This window comes from Gopherus flavomarginatus, chromosome 4 (genome assembly GCF_025201925.1).
Source record: "Gopherus flavomarginatus isolate rGopFla2 chromosome 4, rGopFla2.mat.asm, whole genome shotgun sequence".
NCBI lineage: Eukaryota > Metazoa > Chordata > Testudines > Testudinidae > Gopherus > Gopherus flavomarginatus.
This window is the reverse complement of record NC_066620.1, coordinates 195,833,441-195,861,308: the sequence shown is the minus strand read 5'-3', so window position 1 is coordinate 195,861,308 and position 27,868 is coordinate 195,833,441. Positions and strand designations below refer to the sequence as shown.

At 42.5% G+C, this 27,868-nt stretch overlaps 2 protein-coding genes across 3 annotated transcripts in view; one reads left to right on the top strand and one right to left on the bottom strand.

Moving 5' to 3' along the window:
• The window catches only part of LOC127049709 (uncharacterized), a 1,018,748-nt gene that overhangs the window by 505,647 nt on the left and 485,233 nt on the right, over positions 1–27,868 (bottom strand). The window lies entirely within an intron of this gene.
• Positions 1–27,868, top strand: part of WDR35 (WD repeat domain 35) — a 73,909-nt gene that overhangs the window by 43,420 nt on the left and 2,621 nt on the right. For both annotated transcript variants that reach the window (XM_050950668.1, XM_050950667.1), the window contains 11 exons: positions 396–449; positions 8,309–8,418; positions 9,713–9,923; positions 12,669–12,749; positions 12,874–13,010; positions 21,236–21,439; positions 22,796–22,942; positions 23,964–24,096; positions 24,759–24,869; positions 25,895–26,059; positions 27,517–27,657. In XM_050950668.1, the coding sequence (XP_050806625.1) occupies positions 396–449; positions 8,309–8,418; positions 9,713–9,923; positions 12,669–12,749; positions 12,874–13,010; positions 21,236–21,439; positions 22,796–22,942; positions 23,964–24,096; positions 24,759–24,869; positions 25,895–26,059; positions 27,517–27,657 (1,494 nt within the window). The remainder of the gene's footprint in view (positions 1–395; positions 450–8,308; positions 8,419–9,712; positions 9,924–12,668; positions 12,750–12,873; positions 13,011–21,235; positions 21,440–22,795; positions 22,943–23,963; positions 24,097–24,758; positions 24,870–25,894; positions 26,060–27,516; positions 27,658–27,868) is intronic.

Below are 27,868 nucleotides of genomic sequence, written 5' to 3'. Positions count from 1 at the left end.
AGCTGTATTGTCTCCTACCAAGATTTTTGTATGAGTCCTTCAAATAGGACTACACATGGGAGAACCTCCCCCATAATTTTTTTTATTATGCTATTTAAGGGATGTTTGGAGTAAGAACAGTCTTTTCATAAAGTCAGTAAATTAATTCCAGGTAAACTGAAAATCTTTCTGGTAGTTTGAAGTACCTTTAAATCTCTGATCTGTACCAAGCCCTTTCCAGGGAGTATCTCTGATGCATTTTGCTGTTGCTCAGTGGCAAAAACCTAAGTCCATTCCCAGCTTTTGGTCTTCTAGTTTGCAGTTAATTGTATTGTTGCTCTGCTACTGTTATTTGACAATGAAGTCTTTCTGAGGTGATTAAAACTGGTGTTCTGGTGGCATTTATATGCTTTCAGGGAACAAGGGATCCAATCTGTGCAATAACTGCATCTGATAAGACATTAATTGTGGTAAGTGGCATAGTTTAAATAAGCTGACCTTGGGCAGTCACAAGTAAAGTTGGAAGAAACCTTCACAAGGGTTTGAGTAAGTATTCAAACATCTGAAACTTTTTCTGAACTCAGTTACTGTCCCATGATCAAATCCTCCTTGTATTACTCAAATGAATACTGTAGTGGCATTGATTTATATTGAGGATTTGCAGATGAGGAAAGGCAGCAAGTTTAGCTCTAATTTTGTAAACCTGGCTTGTGAACCAGAAATGAAAAGTGTATTTTGGCCTCACCGTAGAGTGAATTTGACATCACTAACACATTGTAAGTAAAACACGTGTGACTTTGAAGGGACGTTGAACACACTCTTTCTCACATGCATGTGTTTTATACCGTGTAAATGTCTTCTCACTCTGCCCACCAGCTATGCTTCAAGCATGTATGCACAGCACTGAAAAAACTTGCAGATACATTGCCAAAGGCAAATGAGCCTATGCACCCCAATAGAATTGTGTATGCAGTATTATGATGTATTTATACATTGACAGACTGGCAAAATGGTGATGTTTTGGCTTTTTAAAAAAAAATAGGCACTGAGCTCAAATTTACCATTTTGTTCAGCCTCACAAGGTATAACATAAATAAAACAATATTATATATAAACTATGCTGGAATGCAGAGGCTCAAGTTATCTTTTGAAATTTTGTTTTTGGACAGTTTTCATCTAGAAATGTTTTTAAAACAAATGGACAAATTTTCGGAAAGTAGCATCTCATGTTGTACACCTCTATCCCAATATAACGCTGTCCTCAGGAGCCAAAAAATCTTACCGTGTTATAGGTGAAACCACGTTATATCAAATTTGCTTTGATCCACTGGAGCACGCAGCTCCCAACCCCCACCCCTCTCCGGAGTGCTGCTTTACCGCATTATTTCCGACTTTGTGTTATATCGGTTCACATTATATCGGGGTAGAGGTGTATCACATCTATATATTTTATATATTGTAATATTCTTCCAAGTTAAATAAAACAATAATATTAATATCTATAAGTCTCAACAATGTGGTTGGTACTGTACAAGACAAACTTCAAGAGAGTCTATGCCCACTGGTTTTATAATCCAGAAGACAGACACAGAGAGAGATGAGTCTTGTGGGAGTGGAGGGGGAAAAGGAAGAAATTATTCTAGATAATTTTCCATATTCTGATGACTTTTTTGTATTATTTCCCTTTATTGGCCTCAAAAAAGAAGTGAGTCTTTAAGAGGGATTTGAGGAAAGTGTGGGAGTCCAGCATGTTGGGTTTGGAAGTTTGTTCAAGGCATAAAGAAAGTGTGAAGGCTAGATGGAGTGGGAGACGAAAATGAAAAGGTCATTGAGCTTGGTGGTGGTGATAAAAGATGAAGGGAAGTACGTAACAGACAAGATCAGATATGTATGCCAAGAATGAATTGTGTGACAATTTGAAGATGAGGACGAGGGATTAAACTTCATACTGTGAGCAAGAGGAAGCCATTGGAGCCTTTCAAAGAAGGGAGTGACGTGGGTATGATTGGGTGAGGAAAATAATTGTGACTTACGTTTTGGAGGTGATTGGAGTGAGGTGCATAGCAGAATTCAGAGGTTCTTCGAGTGCTTGCTCTTGTCTATTTCGTTCTAGGTGTGTGTGCTCACCATATGCACCGGTGCCAGAAGTTTTCCCCTCGGTGGTATCTGTAGGGGACTGGCTCTGGCGCCCTCTGGAATGGTACACATATGCCGTGGTATAAGGAGTGCTGCCAGCTTTTCCCATCCTCAGTTCCTCCTTACCGCCAGTGACAATGCTGGAACTGCTCCTTGCCTCGGCAATCATTGTGTTACTCAGTGGTTTTCTTCTGCATAGTGTGTAAATAGTTGCTTAAGTGGTTCTTTTTTCCTCTCCGCTTGGGCCGCAATTACTATGGACTGGTGGATCATCAGCACTGTGGCAGTGGGGTACACCCTGCAGTTTATTTTTGCTGCTCCCTCCCACCTCCCTTCCTCGTCCCTCTTCAGGGACCTACTCACGAGCAGCTGCTCGGACAGGAGGTACAGGCCTTTCTACAAGTTGGGGCTGTGGAGGAAGTCCCTGCACATCGAAGGGGAAAGGGCTTCCATTCCCAGTATTTTCTCATTCCAAAGGCAGTCTCCACTCCATTCTGGACCTCGATAGATATCTCAACAAGTTGAAGTTTCGCATAGTCTCCCTGGCCTCCATCATCCCTTCCCTGGATCCGAGTAACTATAGGCCTGTTAGTTTGACATCTGTAGTATGTAAGGTCTTGGAAAAAATTTTGAAGGAGAAAGTAGTTAAGGACATTGAGGTCAATGGTAGTTGGGACAAAGTACAACATGGTTTTACTAAAGGTAGATCGTGCCAAACCAACCTGATCTCCTTCTTTGAGAAGGTGACAGACTATTTAGACAAAGGAAATGCGGTAGACCTTATTTACCTTGATTTCAGTAAGGCATTTGACATGGTTCCACATGCGAAATTATTAGTCAAATTGGAAAAGATGGGGATCAATATGAGAATTGAAAGGTGGATAAGGAACTGGTTAAAGGGGAGACTACAACGGGTCGTACTGAAGGGTGAACTGTCAGGCTGGAAGGACGTTACTAGTGGAGTTCCTCAAGGATCGGTTCTGGGACCAATCTTATTTAACCTTTTTATTACCAACCTTGGCACAAAAAGCAGGAATGTGCTAATAAAGTTCGCGGATGACACAAAGCTGGGGGGTATTGCTAACACGGAGAAGGACCGGGATATCATACAGGAAGATCTGGACGACCTTGTAAACTGGAGTAATAGTAATAGGATGAAATTTAATAGTGAAAAGTGCAAGGTCATGCACTTAGGGATTAATAATAACTTTAGATGTAGATTGGGGATGCATCAGTTGGAAGCAACAGAGGAGGAGAAGGACCTTGGGGTATTGGTAGATCACAGGATGACTATGAGCCGCCAATGTGATATGGCCGTGAAAAAAGCTAATGCGGTTTTAGGACGCATCAGGCGAGGTATTTCCAGCAAAGATAAGGAGGTGTTAGTACCATTATATAAGGTGCTGGTGAGACCTCACCTGGAATACTGTGTGCAGTTCTGGTCTCCCATGTTTAAGAAGGATGAATTCAAACTGGAACAGGTTCAGAGATGAGCTACTAGGATGATCCGAGGAATGGAAAACCTGTCATATGAAAGGAAACTCAAAGAGCTTGGCTTGTTTAGACTAGTCAAAAGAAGGCTGAGGGGGGATATGCTTGCTCTTTATAAATATATCAGAGGGATTAATATTAGAGAGGGAAAGGAACTATTTAAGCTTAGTACCAATGTAGATACAAGAACGAATGGGTATAAACTGGACACTAGGAAGTTTAGACTTGAAATTAGACGAAGGTTTCTAACCATTAGAGGAGTGAAGTTTTGGAACAGCCTTCCAAGGGGAGTAGTGGGGGCAAAAGACATATCTGGCTTTAAGATTAAGCTTGATAAGTTTATGGAAGGGATGGTATGATGGGAGAGCCTAATTTTAGCAATTGATCTTTGATTATCGCCAGATAAGTATGCCCAGTGGTTGGTGATGGGATGTTGGATGGGATGGGATCTGAGTTACTGCAGAGAATTCTTTTCTGAGTGCTGGCTGGTGAGTCTTGCCCACATGCTCAGGGTTTAGCTGATCGCCATATTTGGGGTTGGGAGGGAATTTTCCTCCAGGGCAGATTGGCAGAGGCCCTGGAGGTTTTTCACCTTCCCCTGCAGCGTGGGGCATTTGTCACTTGCTGGTGGATTCTCTGCAGCTTGAGGTCTTCAAACCACAATTTGAAGACTTCAGTAACTCAGGCATAGGTTAGGGGTTTGTTATAGAAGTGGATGGGTAGGGTTCTGTGGCCTGCTTTGTGCAGGGGGTCGGACTAGATGATCACATTGGTCCCTTCTGACCCTAGAATCTATGAATCTATGAGACTGGTATGTTGCCCTTGATTTGAAGGATGCCTATTTTCATATATCAATATTCCAAGGGCACAGATGTTTTCTGCATTTCCTGGTGGGGACCACTAGCTACTAGTTTATGGTTCTTCCCTTCGGCCTTGCAGCAGCACCAAGGGTGTTCACCAAATGCATGTCAGTGGTGGTTGCTTACCTCAGACATTGGGGTATCCAGATCTACCCGTACCTCGACGACTGGCTCGTCAAAGGCCACTCCAGGTCTCAAGTTCAGGGCAGTGTCAAAGTACTGCAGGACTCATGCTGAGCTCTGAGCCTGTTGATAAATGAGCAAAAGTCAATGTTAGTCCTGGTCCAGAGGCTAGAGTTCATCAGCACAGTGCTAGACTTTACTGACACCCGGGCATTTCTACCACAGGACAGGTTCTACTCAATGTCAAAGCTAATTGCTGACCTCTTTGTGCACCTGATCACTACAGCCAGAGTCTGTCTCAGGCTTCTAGGCCACACGACAGCATGCATCTATACGGTCTGCAACGCAAGGCTCAAAATGTGGCCTCTCCAGCTGTGGCTGGTAATGGCTACTTCCCATCCAGAGATCACCTGGACAAGGTTGTCGCGATCCCGTGCAGTGTACTCACCTCCCTAAAGTGGTGGTCCGACCCAAAAGGGGTGATAACAAGAGTGCTGTTTGTGAATCCTCGGCCTGAGGTCTCGCTGATATCGGATGCCTCAGACCTTGGATGGGGGGCACATCTTGGGACAATGCAGACCCAGCGAATTTGTCCCCGGAGGAGTGTTCGCTGCACATAAACATCAAAGAGCGCAGGGCTATCCACCTGGCTTGCAGGATCTTCCTTCCTCAGTTGTTGGGTCAAGCGATGCAAGTCCTGACAAACAACGTGGCCTCCATGTTCTATGTGAACAGACAAGGGGAAGCACGATCGTCTGCTCAGGAAGCCATCCGTCTATAGGATTTCTGTATCTAGCACGGAATCCACATGGAGGCAGCGCATCTCCCTGGTGTTCACAACACTCTGGCAGACCACCTCAGTAGGTCCTTTTGCTCTCACCACAAGTGGGAGTTCCATCCCAAGGTCACCTGGATGATCTTCCACAGGTGGGGAGCTCCCCAAGTGGACCTGTTCGCCACCAAACAGAACAAGAAATGTTGGCATTTCTGCTCCCTGCAGGGTCTAGGTGAGGGCACCCTTTCAGACGCGTTCGTCCTATCACGTGCGGGGGATCTGCTGTATGCTTTCCCACCGATCCCTCTTATCAGAAGAGTTCTGTCGAAGATCAAGAGGGACAAGGCTCATGTCTCCGTGGTTGCCCCAGCATGGTCTCGCCAACACTGGTACCTAGTGTCACAATAAAATTGCCCCTCCCCCTCATAGGGTTCCCTGGGTAAGCACCAGCATTGTATATTGCTAATGCTTTGAGATGCACTGGAAAGAATTTCGAGGAGGGTTAAAAGTGTAAGTGTGGAGTAAAAGATTTCTTTGCAGGTTGCGAGAGGCCTAAGGGGGAGGAAGAAAGAAGAGAATGGGTTAATGCGATGCTCCAGCTAGATCTGGAAATAAGATGTTAACTCCAGCCTAAGGCCACGGCACACAAGCGACTCTCGGCTGCCTGCCAAGAAGGACGGGGGCCTGAATTCCAACCCCCGTCAGCTGAGAGAAAGGAGGATTCAGCTAAACAGACCTGCAGGGGCTGCAAAAATAAGTGAAATGGTGAAGGCCAGCGAGGAGAAAAACAGAGTCTTGTGTCTCTGAAGCCAGTGTGTTTTGGGAAACCTGAGGACACCACAGAAAGCCGGTTTTGACTGGTACAAAAAGCACAAAAAACCTAAGTCCCTAAACAAAATGTCCCAAAAAAACCTAAAACTTAAAACCCTCCTAAAAAATAAAGCATGTCAAAAATCAACAGCAAACCCTAAACAGCCTGTGCACAGATCAAAACTCTCATACACCCTTCCCCTTCTTTTTCTTACATTACACCCAGGCATGACCAGCCTTGGGTCATGCATGTATAAATATAAAAGTGGGGTTAGGGCATGGGCACTAATACTTTTTTCTTCCTCTAAGCAACATAAAAAGCACCCTGCATTCACCACTCTTATGTCATTAGTAAAGCTTTAAAACTTAGTTACTTGGTGTGCTCCTTCATCGCCTCCCCTAACAATCCTGCGGCCTCAGCCTAATCACCTAACACCCCAAGCAAATTGGTAACAAAAATCTGCCACACTAGCCATGGCCACTGCCTGAATGCCCGGGTCTCCTGTCCCAGGATCACAGTTGGCTCCTGCACCCGAACCTTGCCCTGCATCACCTCATGGCTTGTCTGCTGCATGGCTAAACCCTGAGAAGTGGGCCTGCTCCAGTCAGGTGCAGCAGATTCTCTTGGAAAGTAAGAAGCCCTCAACTAGAGCTAGCTAAATGGAAGCAGTTCTTCCACTGGGCAGCGGAGCAGGGTATTTGTCCAACCCAGTCGTCTCTCCAGTCTATCCTGCTCCAGCTGAAGAATCAGGGCCTCACTTTCTCCTCCATCAAGATCCACTTGGCAACCATATCAGCATTCCACCCTCATATTTAAGGTCAGTCAGTGTTTTCTCATGACATGATGTTCAGGTTCCTGAAGGGCCTGGAAAGGCTCTTCCCACCGATCAGAGACCCAGTTCCTCCGTGGGATCTCAGCCTGGTCCTCTCAAGGCTCACTGACCTGCCCTTTGAGCATTTGGCCTCCTGCTCCCTCTCTCATCTCTCGTGGAAGGTGGCTTTTCTGGTGGCCATAACCTCAGTGCGGAGAGTCTCTGAACTGCGGGCCCTCACGTTGGAGCCACCATATATCGTCTTTTACAAAGACAAGGTACAACTGCGGCCCCATCCAGCCTTTCTGCTCAAGGTGGTGTCCTCCTTCCGCGTCAATCAAGACATCTTTCTCCTGATGTTCTTCCCCAAGCCGCACTCCTCTAGCGAGAAGAGGTGGCTACACATGTTGGATGTTGGACGTGCACTGGCTTTCTATCTGGAGCGCACCAAACTGTTCCGTAGATTGACTCAGCTCTTCGTAGCAACAGTGGAAAGAATGAAAGGTGTCCTTTCAGAGGATCTCAAACTGGATCACCTTTTGCATCCATACCAGCTATGAGCTGACTGAGGCCCAACTGCCATCAATTGTGGAAACCCACTCAACCAGAACACAAGCGTCCTCGGTGGTCTTCCTAGCCCATGTCCCTATCCGGGACATCTGCAGGGCTGCGACGTTGTCTTCAGTGCACACGTTTACCACGCATTATGCCATCACCCAGCAGGCCAGAGACGACGTTGGGTTTGGCAAGGCTGTGTTGCAGTCTACGCGTCCAGGAACTCCTACCTGCCTTCGGTGGTACAGCTTGGGAGTCACGTAGAATGGAATGCACGTGAGCAAGCACTTGAAGAAAAGACAGTTATCTTTTTTCATAACTGATGTTCTTCGAGATGTGTTGCTCATGTCTATTACGTGCCCCGTCCTTCTCCCCCACTGTCGGAGTTCCCGGCAAGAAGGAACTGAGGGTAGGGGGAACCAGCAGCACCCCTTTTACTGCAATACATGCATGCCACTCCAGAGGGTGCCAGAGCTGTTCCCCTCTAGCTACCACTGAGGGAAAAACTTCCAGCACCGATGCATGTGGCGGGCACACACACCTAGAATGGAATAGACATGAGCAACACATCTCGAAGAACACCAATTACCAAAAAAAGTAACTGTCTTTTTGTCTAATGTTGTTTTGCTCTTCCCTCTCTGTGTTTCTTCTGGTTTGTCCTTCATCCAACAAGTCTTAGGACAGCATATAAAGAAAGACTTGTAAACAGTTTAATATTAAGCAAGTTGTATCGGCTGCCTCAACATGCAAAATCTCCTTTTTTCTAGGGGCGTGAATCTGGCACCATTCAGAGATACAGTCTTCCTAATGTTGGCTTACTTCAGAAGTATGTCCTGAACTGTCGGGCCTATCAAATGTCTTTGAATTGCAACTCCAGGTAAGTCAGAGATCTGGTTCTAACACAGCCACTTGATTTTGAACTAATATTCTAATTGATTGCGATGGCTTACTTGGGACTTATTTTATGGGTTTAAAATACATTATTTAATCTAGGAGACAGTATAGTTCAGTGGGTAGGACATTTGAAACCTGGCTTCTATTACTTGCTTTCCATTGGCTTCCTCTATGACCTTGTGCTACTACTTAATTTCTCTGTATTTCCTTCTCCGTATCTGCAAAATGGGGATAATAATTCTAACTCCCCTTTGTAATGTACTTGAAGATACATGGATGAAAAGTGCTATTTAGGTGCCAAATGTTTTTTATTTCACTAATAATATTATTTTTCATTAACATTGTTGTTCTTGTATCCCGATTGGCCCTCTCCTCCCACTGATGCACACATAGTCTCCATTATGATTAATAGCAATTATTTGCATGTGATTGACAGATATGTGGTGATTTGCTCATTTTACTCTTTTTTATGTTAAAGATGCAGAAGTTATAATTGGAAGCTTTCCTTTTCAAAACTGGTGTTTTAATCTTCTAGTATGAAGCTTCTTATACAGGGAATTCTTTAGGATTGTCAAGATAATATATTGAAGGATAATCCAATTGCTCTCTGCAATTGTTTAAAATACTGTTAAAATATAATTTCTTAAAATTTGTAAAAAACTTTAAGAAATGTTGACAATTTCCAGTGGTGCAGAGATGTATGAACCTTTTTTACTGCAATGGAATATTTCATTATATTTGCTAGTCAATGTTTATTGTAAAATGTGGCAATAATTCAGTACAAGAAATTTTAAAAGTACCTTTTGAAAATGAATTATCTGTGAAGAGTGACATTCGGTTTTGGGCACAATACATGGTGCATCTGACTGGTATGGCAATCACGAAGTCAGCTATGGAGGGTTAGATTTTAGAATTTGCTGAGCCCCTGTAAAGTAGTGGGTGCCCCCAATACACATTGAATGGTATTTGAATGCATTCAGTACCTTTCAGGATTAGGCCTTACATGTGTAGATGAATGTCTGCCATTAGGAACTGTGTATGTCTTTATTTCATTCTTTCCATTCTGTGGCCTTACTCTTTTCTCACACTGGTATAAATCTGGTGTAGCTGCATTGAAATCCAGTGAAATTACACTGGTGTAAAATTACTGAGAGATCAGAATCAGGCCTCCAGCATCTAGTTTATTCTGTCTGTTGCAGAATGATTGTAAATTTACAGATTTGAATAGTACTAATCAGCTGTTTCATTTCACCTCCCCCTCCACCATTTTCTATTAGTCGTCTTGCTATCATAGACCTTTCTGGAGTTCTAACTTTCTTTGACTTGGATACGCGGGTAACAGACAGTACAGGACAGCAAATCGTTGGCGAGCAGCTAAAGTTGGAGCGCAAAGATGTCTGGGATATGAAATGGGCCAAAGATAATCCAGACTTGTTTGCTATGATGGAGAAAACAAGAATGTATGTTTTCAGAAACTTGGATCCTGAGGTAAAACAATCCGCATAAGAAAATGAACCATTTATAGTGTATTCCATGTTGTACATTTGGAATCTGGGACTAGTAGGACTTCTTACAAGCTTAAAGTTTTAAGCAGGTACTTCCATACCTTGCTGAATCTCAGGGCCTGTATCTGGAAGTTTCAAAAATCAGCTAGCTCTATTGTGTAAGAGCTGCTTACAAAAAATAAATTGCCAAACTCCAGATATGTTAGAAATATGAAAAGGAACATCTGCTTTCACTTATATTCTGCTTTTATGAGATTACAAAAAAATGTGCTTATTGATATTTATTTTAGATACCATCATGGCTAGGATTTTATTGTAAATTAATGATAAAACGTGGAGAGTTAAATCCACATCTGACCTTTTTGTTATAATCTAGAGATAGAAAAAACATGTTTGTCCTAAATAATGTACAAATTTTTAATTGTCTATACATCAGTGGTCTCCATCCTTTTTGAATATAAGGGCAACCCAAGAACTACTCTGCCCCTTCCCTGAAGTCCTGCCCCTTTCCCAAAGCCTCACCCCTCTCACTCCATCCCCCCTCTCTCTGTCTCTCACTCGCCCCCACCCTCACTCACTTTCGCTGGGGTAGGGGGTTGGGATTTGGGAAGAGGTGCGGGCTGTGGGTTGGGGCCAAGGAGTTCACAGTGTGGGAGAGGGCTCCAGGCTGAGCCTGGGGCGAGGGTTGGGGTGCAGGAAGGGGTGAGGGGTGCAAACTCTGGGAAGGAATTTGGGAGCAGAAGGGGGCTCCGGGCTGGGGCAGAGTGTTGGGGTGCAGGAGGGGGTATAGGATGTTGGCTCTGGGAGAGGGGTCAGGGCTGGGGCAGGGGTTTGGGGTGAAAGAGGGGTTATGAGATGCAGGAAGGAGTACGGGGTGCTGGCTCTGGGATGGGGCTCAGGGTTGGGGTCTGGCCTCCCGCCGGGCGGTGCAGTAAAGCTAAGGCAGGCCTCCCGCCGGGCGGTGCAGTAAAGCTAAGGCAGGCTCCCTGCCTGCCCCCGCCCCACGCAACTCCTGGAAGGGGCCAACGCACCCCTGCAGCCTCTGGGGGTGGGAGGGTGGAAGGCACATGGCTCCAAGTCCGGGTGCTGCCCCTCTCTGCAGGCATTGCTCCCGTTCCTGGCCAGTGGGAGCTGTGGGGATGGTGCTTTCAGGCAGGAGCAGTGTGCAGAGACCCTACCCCCAGGGACCGCAGGAGCATGCTGGCCACTTCCAGGAGTGGCATGGGGCCGGGGCAGGCAGGGAGCTTGACTTATCAGCGGCCCCGCTGTGCCACCAGAGATCGCGATCGACTGGGAAATTCTGTAGGATTGATCAGTCAGTCATGATCGACCGGTTGGTGAGGCCACTGCTATACATCTATATGTAAGATTAGTTATTGTATTGTGCATCTGTTTCTCATAAGAAAAGTCATTAAAATTTAATTTGAGGAAGAAGGAAGTCTGTTTACATACATGAAACTATGAGAGAGACAAGGTGGATGAGGTAATATCTTTTATTGGACCAACTTCAGTTGGTGAAAGAGACAAGCTTTTGAGCTTACACAGAGCTCTTCTTCGGATCTGGCAAGGTACTCAGAGTGTCACTAGGACAAAGGAGGGTTGGTGAGTTACAGAATGTTGTAAAAGCCATTCATCCAGTGTCTTTACCAAGTCCATGATTTTTAGCGTGTAGCAAAGTTATGAATTTAAGCTGCTAGGCTCATCTTTTGAAGGTGTTGTGTACATTTCCTTTAAAGATGAGGACTGAGAGGTCGGTTATGGAGTGATGATTTCCTGAAATGTGTTCGCCCACAGTCTGTTCTTATCCTCAAAGGAACCCTTCAAAAGACCTTGTTAGACTGTTTTACACTAGAAATGCTACAGCGGAACAGCTTCAGCGCTACAGCTGTGCTGCTTTGGCTTTTCTAGTGTAGACGCTACAACAACAGAAGAGGTTCTTATGTAACTCCACCTCCCTGAAAAGTGGTAGCTTGGTCAACACAAGAATTCTTCTGTTGACCTAACGCTGTCTACACTGGGGGCTTATATTAGCGTAGCTACATCTCTTAGGGGTATGGATTTTTCACACCTTTGAGAGATGTAGCTATGCCAATCTACGGTTTCTGTGTAGATCAGCCCTTAGACACTAAAAATCATCGACTCAATAAAGATACTGGATTTTAGTCCACTAGCCCTTCTTTGTCCTACAACTGCAGAGGAGTTAACTGCTAACTTCACCTTGAGCGGTGTCTTATAACATGTTAACTTGTTATGCTAAACACTTGGTTCCACCTTGTATTTAGCTGTAACTCTTAGGGCTGGTCTACACTATGTCACTGGCAGACGCAAAATATCCATACCTCTGAGAGATGTTAAGCCAGCCTAAGTCACAGTGTAGACAGTGCTAGGTCAACAGAGGAATTCTTCTGTCAACCTAGTTACTGCCTCTCAAGGAGGTGGATTTAATAGTGTTGGAAGAACCCGTTTTGTTGCTGTAGTAAGAACCTACACTGAAGTAGACATAGCCTGAGTACTGTTCCCAGACCTGAAGAAGAGCTCTGCGTAAGTTTGAAAGCTTCTCTTTCACCAACAAAAATTTGTCCTGTAAAATATATCTCACTCAGTTTGTCTGTCTAATATCCTTGGACCAACGCAGCTACAACAACTCTGCAAAAAAATATGAAACTTTTATCAGATTTATGTAAAGTTTTTCATTACCTTTTAACCATATTATTATTATTATTTTAAGGAACCCATTCAGACTTCTGGATATATTTGCAACTTCGAAGATTTAGAAATTAGATCTGTTCTTTTGGATGAAATATTGAAAGTAAGTGTAATCTAATTTCTGTTAGGAAAACTTTGTGTCTATGTAACATGATTTGCACAATGGCAGTTTCTCAGAGGTGGTAAAGGTGTTGAGTAAAGTTTGGTCTTTTACTTTATTCTTTTAGAATCCTGAACATCCTAACAAAGAATACATCATTAACTTTGAGATCCGATCGCTACGAGACAGTCGAGCATTGATTGAGGAGGTTGGGATTGAGGAGTCTTCCCAATTCATAGAAGATAATCCACATCCTAGACTTTGGTAAAATCCCTTTTCAAAATTGTTTCTTCTTCTGCTTCATGGATTACAAACCTGTCTTTTCATCTGCTTTTCCTTCTTAAACAAGTCTCCTAGTTTATTGTAGAAAGATATAGTGGGCCACATAGCTCCATATTGAGCTCTTCTTATAGCCCGTGTGTATGTTTGATCAAACTCAGCAGACAGCTGCTCCACCTCCGCACTCCACCCCTGTGGCAACTTTTCCACCTTTTCCTCACCGATATTATGCAGGACACCATCAGACAGCTATAACCATTGGGATATTTTTCTTGCAGAGATCCAATTTGTGAGTAAACAATGCTAGTTCCCTTTCAATCTACCAAAAGCACACTGAACTGTTGTTCTGCACCTGCTGAGCTGGTAGTTGAATCTTTCTTTGGTGATGTCAAAGTAGCTGGTGTAGGGCTTCATGAGCAAGGGGTAGGCTGGGTTCCCAAGGATCACTATTGGCATTTCAACATTACCAATGGTTCTACCAGTTGGGAAAGAATGCCCCTTCTTTCAGTCTGAATAGTTCTGTATTCTTAAAGATACGAATGTCATGCACCTTCCCTGACCAGCCGGTATTGATATCAGTGAAATGTCCCAGTGATACACCAGTGCTTGCATAACCATAAAAAAGTAGCCCTTTCTGTTGGGGTACTCTGTGGCAAGGTGGACTGGTGCCAAAATAGGGATATGCGTGCTGTCTATCACCCCACCACAGTTTGGAAACTCCATTGCTGCAAATCTATCCACTATGCCCTACACATTACCGAGAGTCACAGTGCTGCATAGTAGAAGACGACGATTAACGACCTTGCACACTTACACCAGAGGGGCCTTTGTTATGCATTTTCCAACTCCAAAATGATTTCCCATTGGCCAGTAGCAATTTGACGTTTCAAGCTTCCATAGTGCAATCACCACTCGCTTCTCAACTGTCCGTGCAGCTCATTCTGGTGTCTCTGTATTGGAGGGCTGGGACAAGCTCAGTACACAGATCCAGGAATATGGCCTTTCATATCCAAAAGATCTGCAGCCACTGCTCATCATCCAAATCTGCATTGCAATGCAATTCCACTAGTCAGTGGTCGTTTCTCGGTCCCAGAAGCAGCACTCCACCATGTGCAGCTGCTCCGTGAATGCCACCAGCAACTTTTAAATTGGTTTTTGCTATGTCCCACAGCCGTCTGTCATCCACAAAATTGTTATGCTCCCCAGTGTTGTGGTTCTCCAAAATTTGGAGGATCATGCATTCTGTGTTTGCAACAACAGTAAGATAGACCATGTGAGCTCCATGCATCTGTCAGAGATGGCAGACAGTGAGAAATGCCATGCAGGTTTGTGGGATTTAAAAAAAAAAAAAGCGTGAAAATTATGGGGTATGTTTGTCATTATGGGATGGAGAAAGTTTCATGATGGGAATATGACCCCTTGCTCTTAGTTGCCACAGCATGAATTTTCAGTCCTACCATGTATTGCCAAATTTTCCCAAGAGACAGTGCACCGGATGATGGTGATTGCACACTGGGATACCTACCCATGGTGCACTGCACTGCACGTCAATACAAGCACTACTGGTGAGTATATTCAATGCTGACAGGAACCAAATATCCGTGCATGCAAATGTTATACTAACTGCGGCGGCTTTGTGCCAACATAACTTACATCAACCCAAGTTTGTAGTATAGAAGTGGCCTTTGAAAGGTAGATTGTGGGTCAAGTTGCTTATACAGCACTTGCTGTGAAACAATATTATAATATAAATTAGAAAACTACTCCAGCTACTTACTGTTTTAGTTGCATTAGCACCCTCCAGAATAAACAAAATGGTTTGAAAAGCTTATGGTCTTGCCAGCCCATCTGCCATGAGAACACACACAGGTAACAAGCCTGCATGTTTCTATGTCACAGGTCATAAGAGCAGGGAGTGGGTAGGTGGACAAGTATCCTAGCACATCATTTATACCCAGTGGTCCCTAAACCTTTTTGTTTGTGCCTCTCCCCCCACTTATCTGGTTCATGACCCCCAGAAGCCAAGGCTGGGAACAGGGCCAGAGCCGTGATCGGCAACTGGGGCCAGAGCCACTGTGGGGAGCCAGGGACAAAGCCACAATTGGGAGTCAGGGCTGGGGCCAGAGATGCAGTGGGGAGCTGAGGCCAGGGCTACAGTCAGGAGCTGGGGCCAGGAGTGGGCCCGTGATTGAGGTCAGGAGCCGGGGACTGCAGTCAGAGCTCAGGGCTGGGAGTAGGGCTGTGATTGGGGTCAGGGCCGGGGCCAGAGCTGCAGCTGGGGCCGGGAGTGAGGCTGTGGTCAGGGAAGGAGCAGAGTTGAGAGTTGCCTTTTCTTGGTGACAGTGTGATTCTCCGGTCTATCCCCTGTTCCCGCTGGCTGCAAGTCCTCTCAATTTCTGTTGTCCCTTGCAATCCTCTGCAACCCATCCCGTATCCTCCTGGGGCTCATATTTGGTGTTATCTCCATTGACTCTTCCCCTCTTCCTATAGGACTAGCTGCTCTTCTCTTCTTCCTTGCCCTCTCACCTACAGCGACTACCTGCTGGATCCCTTTTTCATTTTCCAACTCTGCAAACCTGTTCCTGAGCTCTTTCTCCTTCACTAGCCCGTCTTTTCCTCTGCCTGGTTCTCTTACTCACATGCTTCCACTGTCCACTTTCCTCACCCAGCAGTCTCCCCTCAGTATTTTTTGGTCCTGCTTCCATCTGCAAGTCTGAGCTTTTCCCTTCAGCCTCCTCATGTCTTTGCTCCATCATCTGCTCGAATCCTAAACTCAGCCAGAGTTTCCATCTGCATCTCCAATCCTCAGATCTTTTCTTCCATCAGCTCTATCAGGCGGCACTTCAGGCAGATGAAACTCTTTTCAGGTACTCCCTCCAGGATCATGTACATGCCGCAGCTTCCACATCCAGTCATCCTCATTGTGTCTTTCACTGCTGCCTCTGTATCGGTCATAACCTTCCCACCTAAAACTTGTTAGTCCAGGAAACACAAACCAAACCACCATCACCCACAGCAAAACAAACCCCCAGCAGGCACCAGACCACCAGCAGAACACCACCCACTCCCTTCACGAGCCTGTCCCTCTGCCTCGCTCTCTTAGTCTCCCCCGCAAACTCCCACTGAAACTCCCCTGTTCACAGCTCTGTTTGCTGGCTCCTGTGCCTCTGCAGCTGTCTATGCTGCTGCTTGACTGGCTGGCTACTTTTATAGGACCCCTAAGCAGAGAAGCCCCACACCCTAATCAGGGCTCAGCTTCTCTCCTAGCACACTGCCCCCACCAGCCTCCACACATATAACTACAAAATACAATATACAAAAACCTTCTCCTCCAACAGAACTCCCACTGAAACTCCCCTGCTTACAGCTCTGTTTGCTGGCTCCTGTGCCGCTGCACTCCATGCCGCTGCCTGACCAGCTGGCTATCATTATAGGACCCCCTTCCAACAGTTCAAAGGAGAATTTGGGTCCATTAAACTACTTGCTGAATCAGACTTGCTGTAAAAGATGAAGTTTTATGAAACACTCTTTACAGTGGATTTATGTGTGTGCGTGGTTTTTCTTTTCAAAGTCTGTATATTCATAAATAGGATTGATACCTGAAACTTTTAAAATATAATTATCCAAATTTTTGCTAAAGTTCTTTCTTACTGAAGTAGCTAGGCTATTTTTGGCTTGTACCCACTATTTATTTCAGTAGAAAAGGGACTTTCCATGCCCCAGTAAGTTTCATAAAGTAGGCCCATAAAGCATGAGTCAAATCCTCCTGATCTTACTTGGGCAAAAACTGCTATTGACTTCAATGGGAATTTTGAATGTGCAAATAAATGCAGGATCTGGCCACATGTTTATATAGAATAGATTTACAATCTGAAACTATAAATGCTGGATATGGAGCAAATACATTATAGATAAAGGTAGGATAATGCACTTACTGCTGCAGCTTGAGAAATGAGAAGGGTGTATAGCAGATCCGTTTCACTTGCCAGGTAACCCTTCTGTGTTGGTTGTCACAAGATCTAGGGACTAGCACAATTGAATTGATGCTATTCTCCTTCATTTGATGCAGCAAATATTGGGTTGATGTAGATCAGTGGTTCTCAACCAGAGGTCCGGGACCCACTGGGGCTCCTCCAAGAAGGGCTGGAATTAGACTTTTTGGGGCACAGAATAGAAAGACAAAGCCTCACCACATGGGACCGAAGCCTGGGGCCCGAAGCCCCACCACCCAAGGCTGAAGCTGAAGTTGAGCATATTAACTTGAAAGGGCCCCCTGTGGCGTGGGGCTCCAGGCACTTGCCCTGCTTTCTACCCACTAATGCTGGTCCTGGCTTTTCTATGAAGAAAAACAGTCGTAGTGGCACAAAGGGGGCTGTGGAGTTTTTATAGCATATGTGCGGGGGAGGGAGGAGGGGAAGTCAGAAAGAAAAAGGTGAGAATCCCTGGTGTAGATCATGCTTGATGTATCTGTTGTGGGTGTCCAGTGACTGGAGCAGTAGTAGTCCTGTTTTTGCCAACTAATCTTGGAGCACTATGCAATTAGTGCTCTGGTTATACTGACTCATTCAATATGTTGAGGATCTAAGCCTTATTTAGTTTTGTTTTTGTAATACATTTTAGAGCTCATTCAAATGCCAAATTGACAAAGGGGTAGAAATCCTTTATTTATCTTCAGAACGGCATGGGTAGTGGCAGTGACAGCCTCCCCACACTGCCCTGTCACTGTACCTCAATGCTAACCTGCAGCTACCGTCCATAGGAATGGAGAGGGATAATTTACCCTCCGTGCTGCATTTACTTCTGGGCTGACAGGGTGAGACCAGGGGCACGAGAACAGGGGTGGCCAGGGGCCCTGGCCCCATCACTTTTTCCAGCCGTAAGGGCAAGCGACGGGGGGAGGTGGCAGAGAGGAGCAAGTGGGGTCTGGGTCTTGGGGGGAAGAGGCAACGGAAGGGTGAGGGCCTCAGGGGAAAGTGGTGGGGTGAGAGTAGGAGTTCGGGGGAAGGGATGGTGCAGGGAACAGGGCCACGGTTCAGGCACTGGTGGCCCCCCCGCACACACTTTTAGGGAGCTTCCGTCACCCCTGGCTGAGACTGCCATCAAGGCTGTCTACTGTAATTTGTGTTGGAGAGACATGTCAATATGAATCTGAATAGAGACCATCGGTGCATTTCACATAGGCCACTGAAGACTAGATCTGGGTGAATAATGGAATGTTTGGTTCGCTGCCAATTTCAAACAATCCAGGGGGAAAAACTGTTTTGAGTTGAACTGAAAATGACATTTATGTAATGTTTTCAGGCAAACCGAAAGGTAAAAAAAAAACCCTGTGTCATAGATTCATAGATTCAAAAGCCAGAAGGGACGATTGTGCTCATGTAGTCTGACCTCTTGTATAAAACAGGCCAGAGAACTATTCTTAGAGCATGTCTTTTAGAAAAACACCCAATCTTGATTTAAAAATTATCAGTGATGGCAAATCCACCACAATCCTTGGTAAATTGTTCCAGTGATTAATTTACTCTCACAGTTAAAAAATTACATCTTTCTTTCCAGTCTGAACTTGTTTAGCTTCAGCTTCCAAATGTCAAATCAAAATGTCATGCATCTGTAAGTCAAATGCCTTACAAAAGACTAACTATATTACGTCAACACTGTTATCTTTATCAACCAAACCTGTAATCTCATCAAAAAAAATCAGTTAGTTTGACAGAAATTATTTTCCATAAATACACATTGATTGGCATTAATTATTATATTATCCTCCTTTTAATTATTTATTAATCAAGTTCCATATCAGCTGTTCCATTATCTTGCCTGCAATTGATGTCAGACTGACAGTCCTATAATTACCCAACTCATCCTATTTATCCTTTTTAAATACTGGCACAGCATTAGATTTCTTCCAGTCTTCTGGAACTTCCCCAGTGTTCCAAGATTTATTGAAAATCAATATTAAAAAATGGTCCAGCCTCTCAGACAGCTCTTTTAAAACTCTTAGATGCAAATTGTCTGTACCTGCTGATTTTAAAAATGTCTAACTTTAGTAGCCGCTGTGTAATATCCTCCTAATATACTAGTAGAATTGAAAGTGTGTTGTTATCTATCATCTGTTTTCTCCCCAAATCCAGAACAAATATTGATTGAACGCCTCTACCTTTTCTGTATTTTTACTGATAATTCTACCTTTTTCCATCTAGTAATGAACTAATACTATTGGCAGGATTCTTTGTTCCTACTACACTAAAAAAATGCTCCTTTTTATTGACCTTAACTCTGCTGGTCTGTATTTTCCTTGGGTCCCTTTGCTTCCCTTATCAATTTTCTACGAGTCCTAGTGTCTGTCAAAACTAACTGAAACATTTTGACATTATCAAAATGAAAAGTTTTGAGTCCAAACATTTTGGTAATATGGAAATGAATTTTTGTGTGTCATTTTGAACCCAAAAATTTCATTTAGATTTTCAGGTGTTTTGACACAAAGAAAGGATTTACAAAAATAAGCGGAGAGGGTGATGATGTCTCCCTTATAGGCATTAAGCCAGTGGTTAGATCACTCATCAGAGGTATGGGAGACCTAGGTTCAAATCCCCCTTCAGCCTGATGTCAAGGAGGAACTTGAACTTGGGTCTCCCACCTCTCAGGTGAGCGTGCTAACTACCAGATTGTAGAGTCATTCTCACTTTCTTTCCCTGGCCTAGTGACTGTTCCTTGTCATATGAATGACTACGAATTGCCACTGTGAATGACAGTATGATGTAGGAGACTCAAGTGCAGGTCCCTGCTCCAATGGAGTAGGGACCTGAACTTGGGTTTCAACATTACCAAAACAGTTTGACTTTTGTCATTCATTGAACTCAGCACAAAGTAGTGAATAGTTTTGGTCAACCTGAAACTGCGTTTTTTTGATTAATAAACTATTTGTATGAAAAATTTCATGTAGCTCTACTGAAGAGTCATAAAACACAATGACATTCAGTTCCTGACTCCCTACCAACCTGGAGTAGTCTTGACCAGATGAACTAGAAGTGGAAGCCTTTACAAATCCTTTGAATTATTTGTACCATTAATTTCTTATGAATGCATGCTTGTGTTAATATATATGCAGTGGAACTGGACACTCCACTGGATGTTAGAATCATAGACTCATAGAAGATTCGGGTTGGAAGAAACCTCAGGCAGTCATGTAGTCCAACCCCCTGCTCAAAGCAGGACGAATCCCCAACTAAATCATCCCAGCCAGGACTTTGTCAAGTCAGGCCTTAAAAAACCTCTCAGGAAGGAGATTCCACCACCTCCCTAGGTAACCCAGTCCAGTGCTTCACCACCCTCCTAGTGAAATAGTGTTTCCTAATATCCAGCCTAGACCTCCCACACTGCAGCTTGAGACCGTTGTTCTTTGTTCTGTCATCTGTCACCACTGAGAACAGCCTAACTCCATCCTCTTTGGAACCCCCCTTCAGTTAGTTGAAGGCTGCTATCAAATCCTCCCTCACTTTTCTCTTCTGCAGACTAAATAACCCCAGTTCCCTCAGCCTCTTCTCGTAAGTCATGTGCCCCAGCCCCGTAGTCATTTTCGTTGCCCTCCGCTGGACTCTCTCCAATTTGTCCACATCCTTTCTGTAGTGGAGGGCCCAAAACTGGATGCCGTACTCCAGATGTGGCCTCACCTGTGCCGAATAGAGGGGAATAATCCCTTCCCTCAATCTGCTGGCAGTGCTCCTACTGATGCAGCCCAATATGCCATTAGCCTTCTTGGCAATGAGGGCATGCTGTTGATCATATCCAGCTTCTCATCCACTGTAATCCCCAGGTCCTTTTCTGCAGAACTGCCACTTAGCCAGTCGGTCCCCAGCCTGTAGCAGTGCATGGGATTCTTCCATCCTAAATGCAGGTGGCTTACACCCACATTGAGATTAGTGTTGCTAGAAGTGGGTGCTGAATTAGCCCCAATTTAGGTGTCTTTTTTTAACTTGACTAGTTAATTCCTAATATAACTTCCTAGTATGGCTGCTTTTCTAGCTATAACTCCTGTTTTTTGCCTGTGACACATAAGTCTAGTCTCCTGTGGGTTGTATACTTTGAACTCAGTTTGGTTGTTGGATTTTGTGTGCAGGTGCAGGTGGTGCTGGTGGCATGTGATATAAGATTCAATCTGGTGGTCCCTTCTTTCCTTAAACTCTGGGACTCTATCTGTGTTTATCATACAGGCGTCTCCTGGCTGAAGCCGCTCTTCAGAAGCTAGACCTACAAACTGCTGAACAAGCATTTGTGCGCTGCAAAGACTATCAAGGCATCAAATTTGTGAAGTGCCTAGGCAATCTGCAGAGCGAGTCAATGAAGCAAGCTGAAGTGGCAGCTTACTTTGGCCGGTTTGAGGAAGCTGAAAGAATGTATTTGGATATGGACAGAAGGTAATTGCATACAGTAACCCCAGCAACAACTAAAGAAAAAACAGATAAAATAAATGCTTGCACTATACAAAGTGGGAATGTTTAAGCAGTGAGAGCTTTTTCAAATTCTGAAAAAGAGAAGAAAGTTAGATAGAGAAAACTGCTATACTGGTAGATGATAAATCCCTTTATTATTTAGGTTAACATATTCCAAACAGGCTTACTTCCACTCTTCTCTCATTGTTTTATATAGCAATCCATATCAGATTTCAATCTTCATAGACTTTTCAATGTTAGTCTATAGATGTTTTAGTTAAGATTCCAAAATATAAAGAAACAGTTTAAACTTAGTTAGCCAGTTCACTAGTTGCTGTCAGTTAGCTAAGTCCTACTTTCTTTTAATTACACATACGTGTTGCTGGGTTTTTAAATTTAGCAGTAATCACATGGGAGCACACCATGGATGATATTTGGACAGCTCAATGAACATTTCTGCTCAAGGGTTATAGTTTGCTTTTGTTTTTGACCAACAAATTTTTAGGATTCAAAGGAATGAGGTAGAAAATAGTATTGCAAATATTATAAACCAGGAGCACACCCTGAGCTGGAATACTGTGTTTAGTTCTGGTCATCCCATCTCAAGAAGATGTCATTGAAATAGGGGTCCAGAGATGGAGGACAAATGAGTGGAAGCATGAAAGTCTTCAATATTTAGACTGGGACTTCAAGCTTAGATAAAAAGGGACATGAAAGAGGTATCTAAAATAACAAATAGTATAAGGTATGTCAGTCAGAAGCTTCCATTAGCTTTTCTCATACTAGAAGAACAAGGAGACATCCAATAAAACTGAAAGGGAACAAATTTAAAGCTGATAAAGAAAATAATTTTTTACACAGTACATTTTGTGTCAGTGAGGCAGAATGCCTCCCAGAGCTTTTTGGTTGCACAGTATGTGACACCCTTTAAGGGATATAATGTATACCCTTCCTCATGGCTGTACAGAGCATTTCAGTAGCAGCCACTACATAGAGGGCTGGAATTCTGGGCAGTCCGTTATTCCCTTCTCCACCACTGTGAAAGCTACACAAAGACCACCACAATCTAGATCAAATAAGTGCTTTTTTTCCCCTTCAAATAGTCTTTTGAAAATTATTTTTAAACATATATTCTATTTATTTAACTGTCTGAGACATGATAACTAATCAGGGTAGTTTTCTTTTAAGTTTTATGCCACTAAGTCTCCAGGCCATAAGTCTTTCATGTTTCCTTTCTGTTCACCTGTAGGGGTAGTATTTCTGAATACTTTTGTCAAGAATTTCTGCAGCTGTTTTATTTCCTTTTTTTTATTATCATCAAATATTTTCCGATATTTATAGAGATCTTGCTATTGGTCTACGGATAAAACTGGGAGACTGGTTTCGAGTATTGCAGCTATTGAAAACAGGCTCAGGCGATGCAGATGACACTCTTCTTGAACAAGCACATAATGCTATTGGAGACTATTTTGCAGACAGACAAAAATGGTATGTGTTATAGCAGGAAACAATGAAGTGGTGGTAGCTGTCTCATAATTCAGACTCTCCTCGTAAAGCTCGACGCAGAGTATGGGGGGCACATCTGGGAGCTGGAGTGCAGAGTGTGTGAATGTGGAATGAACTGGAATGATCCAGCCCTATCACCTTGAAGAGCTAGTAAGTTTCATAGGGCATATATCCCACCGCTACCTGCAGCTTTGAAATTCCACAGAAAACTCTGATTCAGGTAGGGAGAACAGAAAAGCAATAATCCCAGCTCTGCCAGGAATCCAATCGCTACAAAATTTCTTCAATTAAAAAAAAAATACTTAGGCAAACAATTTTGTTAAGCTAGAGTTAAAAGTTTTGAGTAAATATTAGTTATAAAATGGCCAAAAGACTTACAAGTATGTTGTAGGGAAACAAGCAAAAAAGAGAGAGAAGACTCAGGAATTTCAGAGTTAAGGTTCATCTTAAACCCAAACTCCTCACTTAAGGCCACCAAAACTACATTAACTCTGCCCCTGTAAAGGAATCAGCTCCCACAGAATTTAAAGGCCACACTTTTGGGTGCCCAACTTTAGATGCATAGGGCCTTATTTTTCAGAAATATTGAGCACTTGCATCTCCCATTGACTTCAGCTGGAGTGAGTATCAGACTATGGGCTACTAAACTGAGACACCCAAACACAGCCAACTTCTGAAAATTTATGCATAAATGATTTGTCCACTCATTGTAGATGGTGTAATAAACACCAAGTTTTCTGACTTTCCACTTATGCTCTCTAGCCATTGGATCCTGTTACTGCTGTGACATAATGAAATTCTGAAGCTACATTTCTTGTGCATCCTGTAATAGCTGTATTTCTGTTTGTTTATATAATGCCATAAAACATAGCCAACTGGTGAAAATATTCATTTCTGATTTACAAATCAGTACTTAGTAAATAAGTTATTTCTTAGTGTTAGTCAGATAGCACTATATTAACATTTGTTTGTTTGTCTTAGTAGGCTTTTTTTTCATCCTTAGGATAAATGCTGTACAATATTATGTACAAGGAAGAAACCAGGAACGTTTAGCTGAATGTTACTACATGCTAGAAGACTATCAAGGACTAGAGAATCTGGCTAATTCACTTCCAGAAAATAACAAGTTACTTCCTGTAGGTATAAGAAAATTATTATGGTTATTTTGGTTTTCACCATGTGAGCTTATCTGCACTAGACTTTTTTTGCCCAAATTTCTCATGGTTGCTACCACTGGTTCAGCTCCCCTGGCAATAGTAACAGAAGAAATGTTAGTGAAAAGTGAAGATTGGGGTTATCCTGATCCTAAAAGAGGGAAAGACCCTATCAGTATGAACTGAAGTGATCCAGTGAGTAATAGCTAATTAAAAATTAGTTTAATTTGTATATTATTCCAGAGTACATGGTAAAGGCAAATCATGTTACCTGAATGTCCTTTTAGCTTATTACACTGTTTTGGACAAACATAGCCATAACCTCCTTCTTTCCCAACTCTGTTCTGTTCTGCTAAATTTTCTAGTATATGCACTAATCCTAGAAGGAAGAACCCTGCTGCACATAATTAAAAGATGATTTTCTGCCTTGAACCACTTTTAATTGAAAACCAATGTAGATCTGAGAAACAGGGTGTAAGAGCAGAATATTTTACTTTAGATTACTGCAATGTGTTTTCTCTCTTTATAATCTGTAAAACAGCATCAGTAATAAAAATTCAAAAGTTTGTAATAGTATTACAATTACTGAAGGACTGTCCTGAACATCTCAAAAGAAATGGTAACAAAATTGTGATGTCTTCCAGGACATAGCTCATATGTTTGTCAGAGTGGGGATGTGTGAACAAGCTGTGACTGCCTTTCTGAAATGTAATCGACCAAAGGATGCAGTAGATACCTGTGTACATCTCAACCAGGTGAGACATTTGTCAGCTGGCAGAAGATGGTCTTGGAATGAAAAAAAGAATTAACAATGGGATTTTTACCTCTTGATCCCCAGTGAGATTTCATTTCATATAGGTCATCTGATGGCTATTCAGTACCCTTAAAACTTAGTGTTTAAACCAATCACTAACTGTTGGATTATGAGACCTTTGTGAAAGGCAGATCATACTACATGCTGGTCTACGCTGGAAAGTCAGGTTAACCTAACTATGTTGCTCAGGGATGTAAGTTAAGCTGACCTAAACCCCAGTGTAGACAGTGCTAGGTCGATGGAAGAATTCCTCCATCAGCCCAGCTATTGCCTCTTGGAGAGAGGGATTTACTAAAGCAATGAAGAACCTCTTCTGTTGCTGTTGTAAGTGTCAATGCAGCTGTGCCGCTGTAGCATAATCTGTTGACCAATTAGGATCATCATTAGCTATCTCAGGAGAAAGACCAGGGACTGAATAGACAAGGAGAACCAGATCCACAAAGGGACTTTGGCATTGTGACACAATGACTAACTCTTAAGTCCTCAGAAAATCACAGGAACAACATTGCAAACCACAAAGCCTAAGTTAGTGTATAGGCTCCCTATTCCAAACATGGGGAGAGATAGATGCCTACAAATAGTATCCACAAAAACAGTGGTGCTCCTGATGGATACACGTTGAGCCTTTTTCAGAGGCTTCCTACAGTCAGTGCCAATTCCAATAATAAAAAAATATTGCTTGCTATATCCTTTGCTTATTAAAATCATAACTTCTGTTTTCCTGTGTAAAACATGATAGGATATTTTTGACTATAAGGAAAATAGTCATTCCAAATGGCTACAAAAATGAACACAAGGTTGTTGATGGCGTAAATATTTGTAGTTGTATTCTATTTACCTGTTCCTTTGACTTTACTGTAGTAATGTTCTAAAATGATGTTTTAGCTCATATACATGAAAAGTGTGCTCTTAGTGTATATTTGAAAACACATGAAATTGAATAATTGTGACTATTCTTATTTCCAGTGGAATAAAGCCGTTGAGTTGGCTAAAAATCACAATATGAAAGAGATTGGATCCTTGCTAGCTAGATATGCGTCTCATTTACTGGAAAAGAATAAAATCCTTGATGCCATAGAACTCTATCGTAAAGCCAACTATTTTTTTGATGCTGCTAAACTCATGTTCAAGGTATTATGGTTTTTTATTTTATGTAATATAGGCCAGTCAGAAATAACATTATATTTAGCAAGCATCAGTTGCTTTTGTGTAGTGTTTAAATTTTCCAGTGTGAGCCATTTGTTTCCTGGAAATGGTTATCATTATATGGAAGCCACGGCAACTACAGAACTATCACATTAACAAATAATCCCAGTTAGATTTTTTTTTCTTCACTTCCTGTCAAAAACTGTTGCTCTGTGCTGGTAAGCTTCAGAGGTGGGTGCAATGATCCCTGTGTATAGTTTGAATCTGTTTGTATCCAAGTTGAAGTTTATAAAGTGCTTTTGACAATTTTTTGTTGACAGGCACTATATAAATATAATTGTTACAGCAAATGTTTACAAGTATATTATTTCTAAAACTGTTTCTCCTCTCATGGCAAAAACTCTAGTCCTCACTGATAGCTATCAATTTGTCAAATTTGACTTTTAAAAATCCCAGCCACTTTTAGTTGCATGAATGCAAAAAAAGTCTACAAAACATATTTGTTATAAAAGGCAGATATATATTTTAGTTTTGTTTTTTTCCTTCCAGCAAGGTAATAGAAAAATGTCTATATTTTTTATCAAACTTTCTAAATTTACCTCTTGACTTAGAACAAATATGAGAAATTTCAATTCAAAATGTAATTTTTTTTTAGAAAGTTCTAAGTACATTAGTTTAGGAATGTTTAATAGAATTACCTCTTCAACTGTAGCCAAGCATATCCACTGCAGTGATGATTTCAATACAGGATCAAGCTAAAGGACTAGCTAGACTAAAGGGAGTGAGCTCTCATTCACTCAGAAATAATAGCAAAGAGAATTCAGGAATGACTGACCAAATAAATGTTTTCTTTCAAGTTTGTTCCCCTTCAAAGGAATATAACAGTAATACACATTCTTGTCATGTTTAGAAATATTTTTGTCTTAACCTGTTCATACAGTTCCTTTTTAGGCCTCAATTGTACAACTTTTTTTTCCCCCTGCATAGAGTACCACTGACTTCAGGGGTCCTTCTGCATGGAGATAGTCACAGGGTCAGGTCTTTAATTTATACCGGAATTGTTTCTGAAAGGAGTCTGTTATTATAGAGAGTTCAGGTTACCATGTTGGGGAAGATTCTCAGCTGGTGTATATAGGTGTAGTTTGATGGACTTCAATAAAGCAACACTGATTTACACCAGCTGAGGACTGGCTTTATACCTCTGTTAACCAGACCTAGAATATATAAATTCTGCACTTAAATCCTTGAGAATGATATGCAGATATATCTGTTTGTTTGTAAATTAAATTCTAATGTTCAAGTAAAAAATGGACTTTTGACATAGCTTCCTATGTTTCACAAAGATCTTTTAAGATAATTTTAGCATATAGTTGTGTAAAAAAAAAAAAAAAAAAGAATTTTCAGTTTTAGAGACAATTTTCCACATTCTTTATTTCTTTAAGATTGCAGATGAAGAAGCAAAGAAAAGGACTAAACCTTTACGAGTCAAAAAGCTTTATGTATTGTCAGCTTTACTTGTAGAACAGTACCATGAACAAGTGAAAAATGCACAGAGGGGAAAAGTTAAAGGAAAGAGTTCAGAGGTAAAGTGTCTCAAATGCTTTCTATAGTGTTGTAGCCGTGTCAGTCCCAGGATATTAGAGAGACAAAGTGGGAGAGAGATCTTTTTTTGGACCAACTTCTGTTGGTGAAAGAGAGAAGCTTTTGAGCTTGCACAGAGCTCTTCTTCAGGTGACTTGAAGCAACTGGAGCAAATAAATTGAGTTTTATAACTCTGTCACTGAAACATTATTT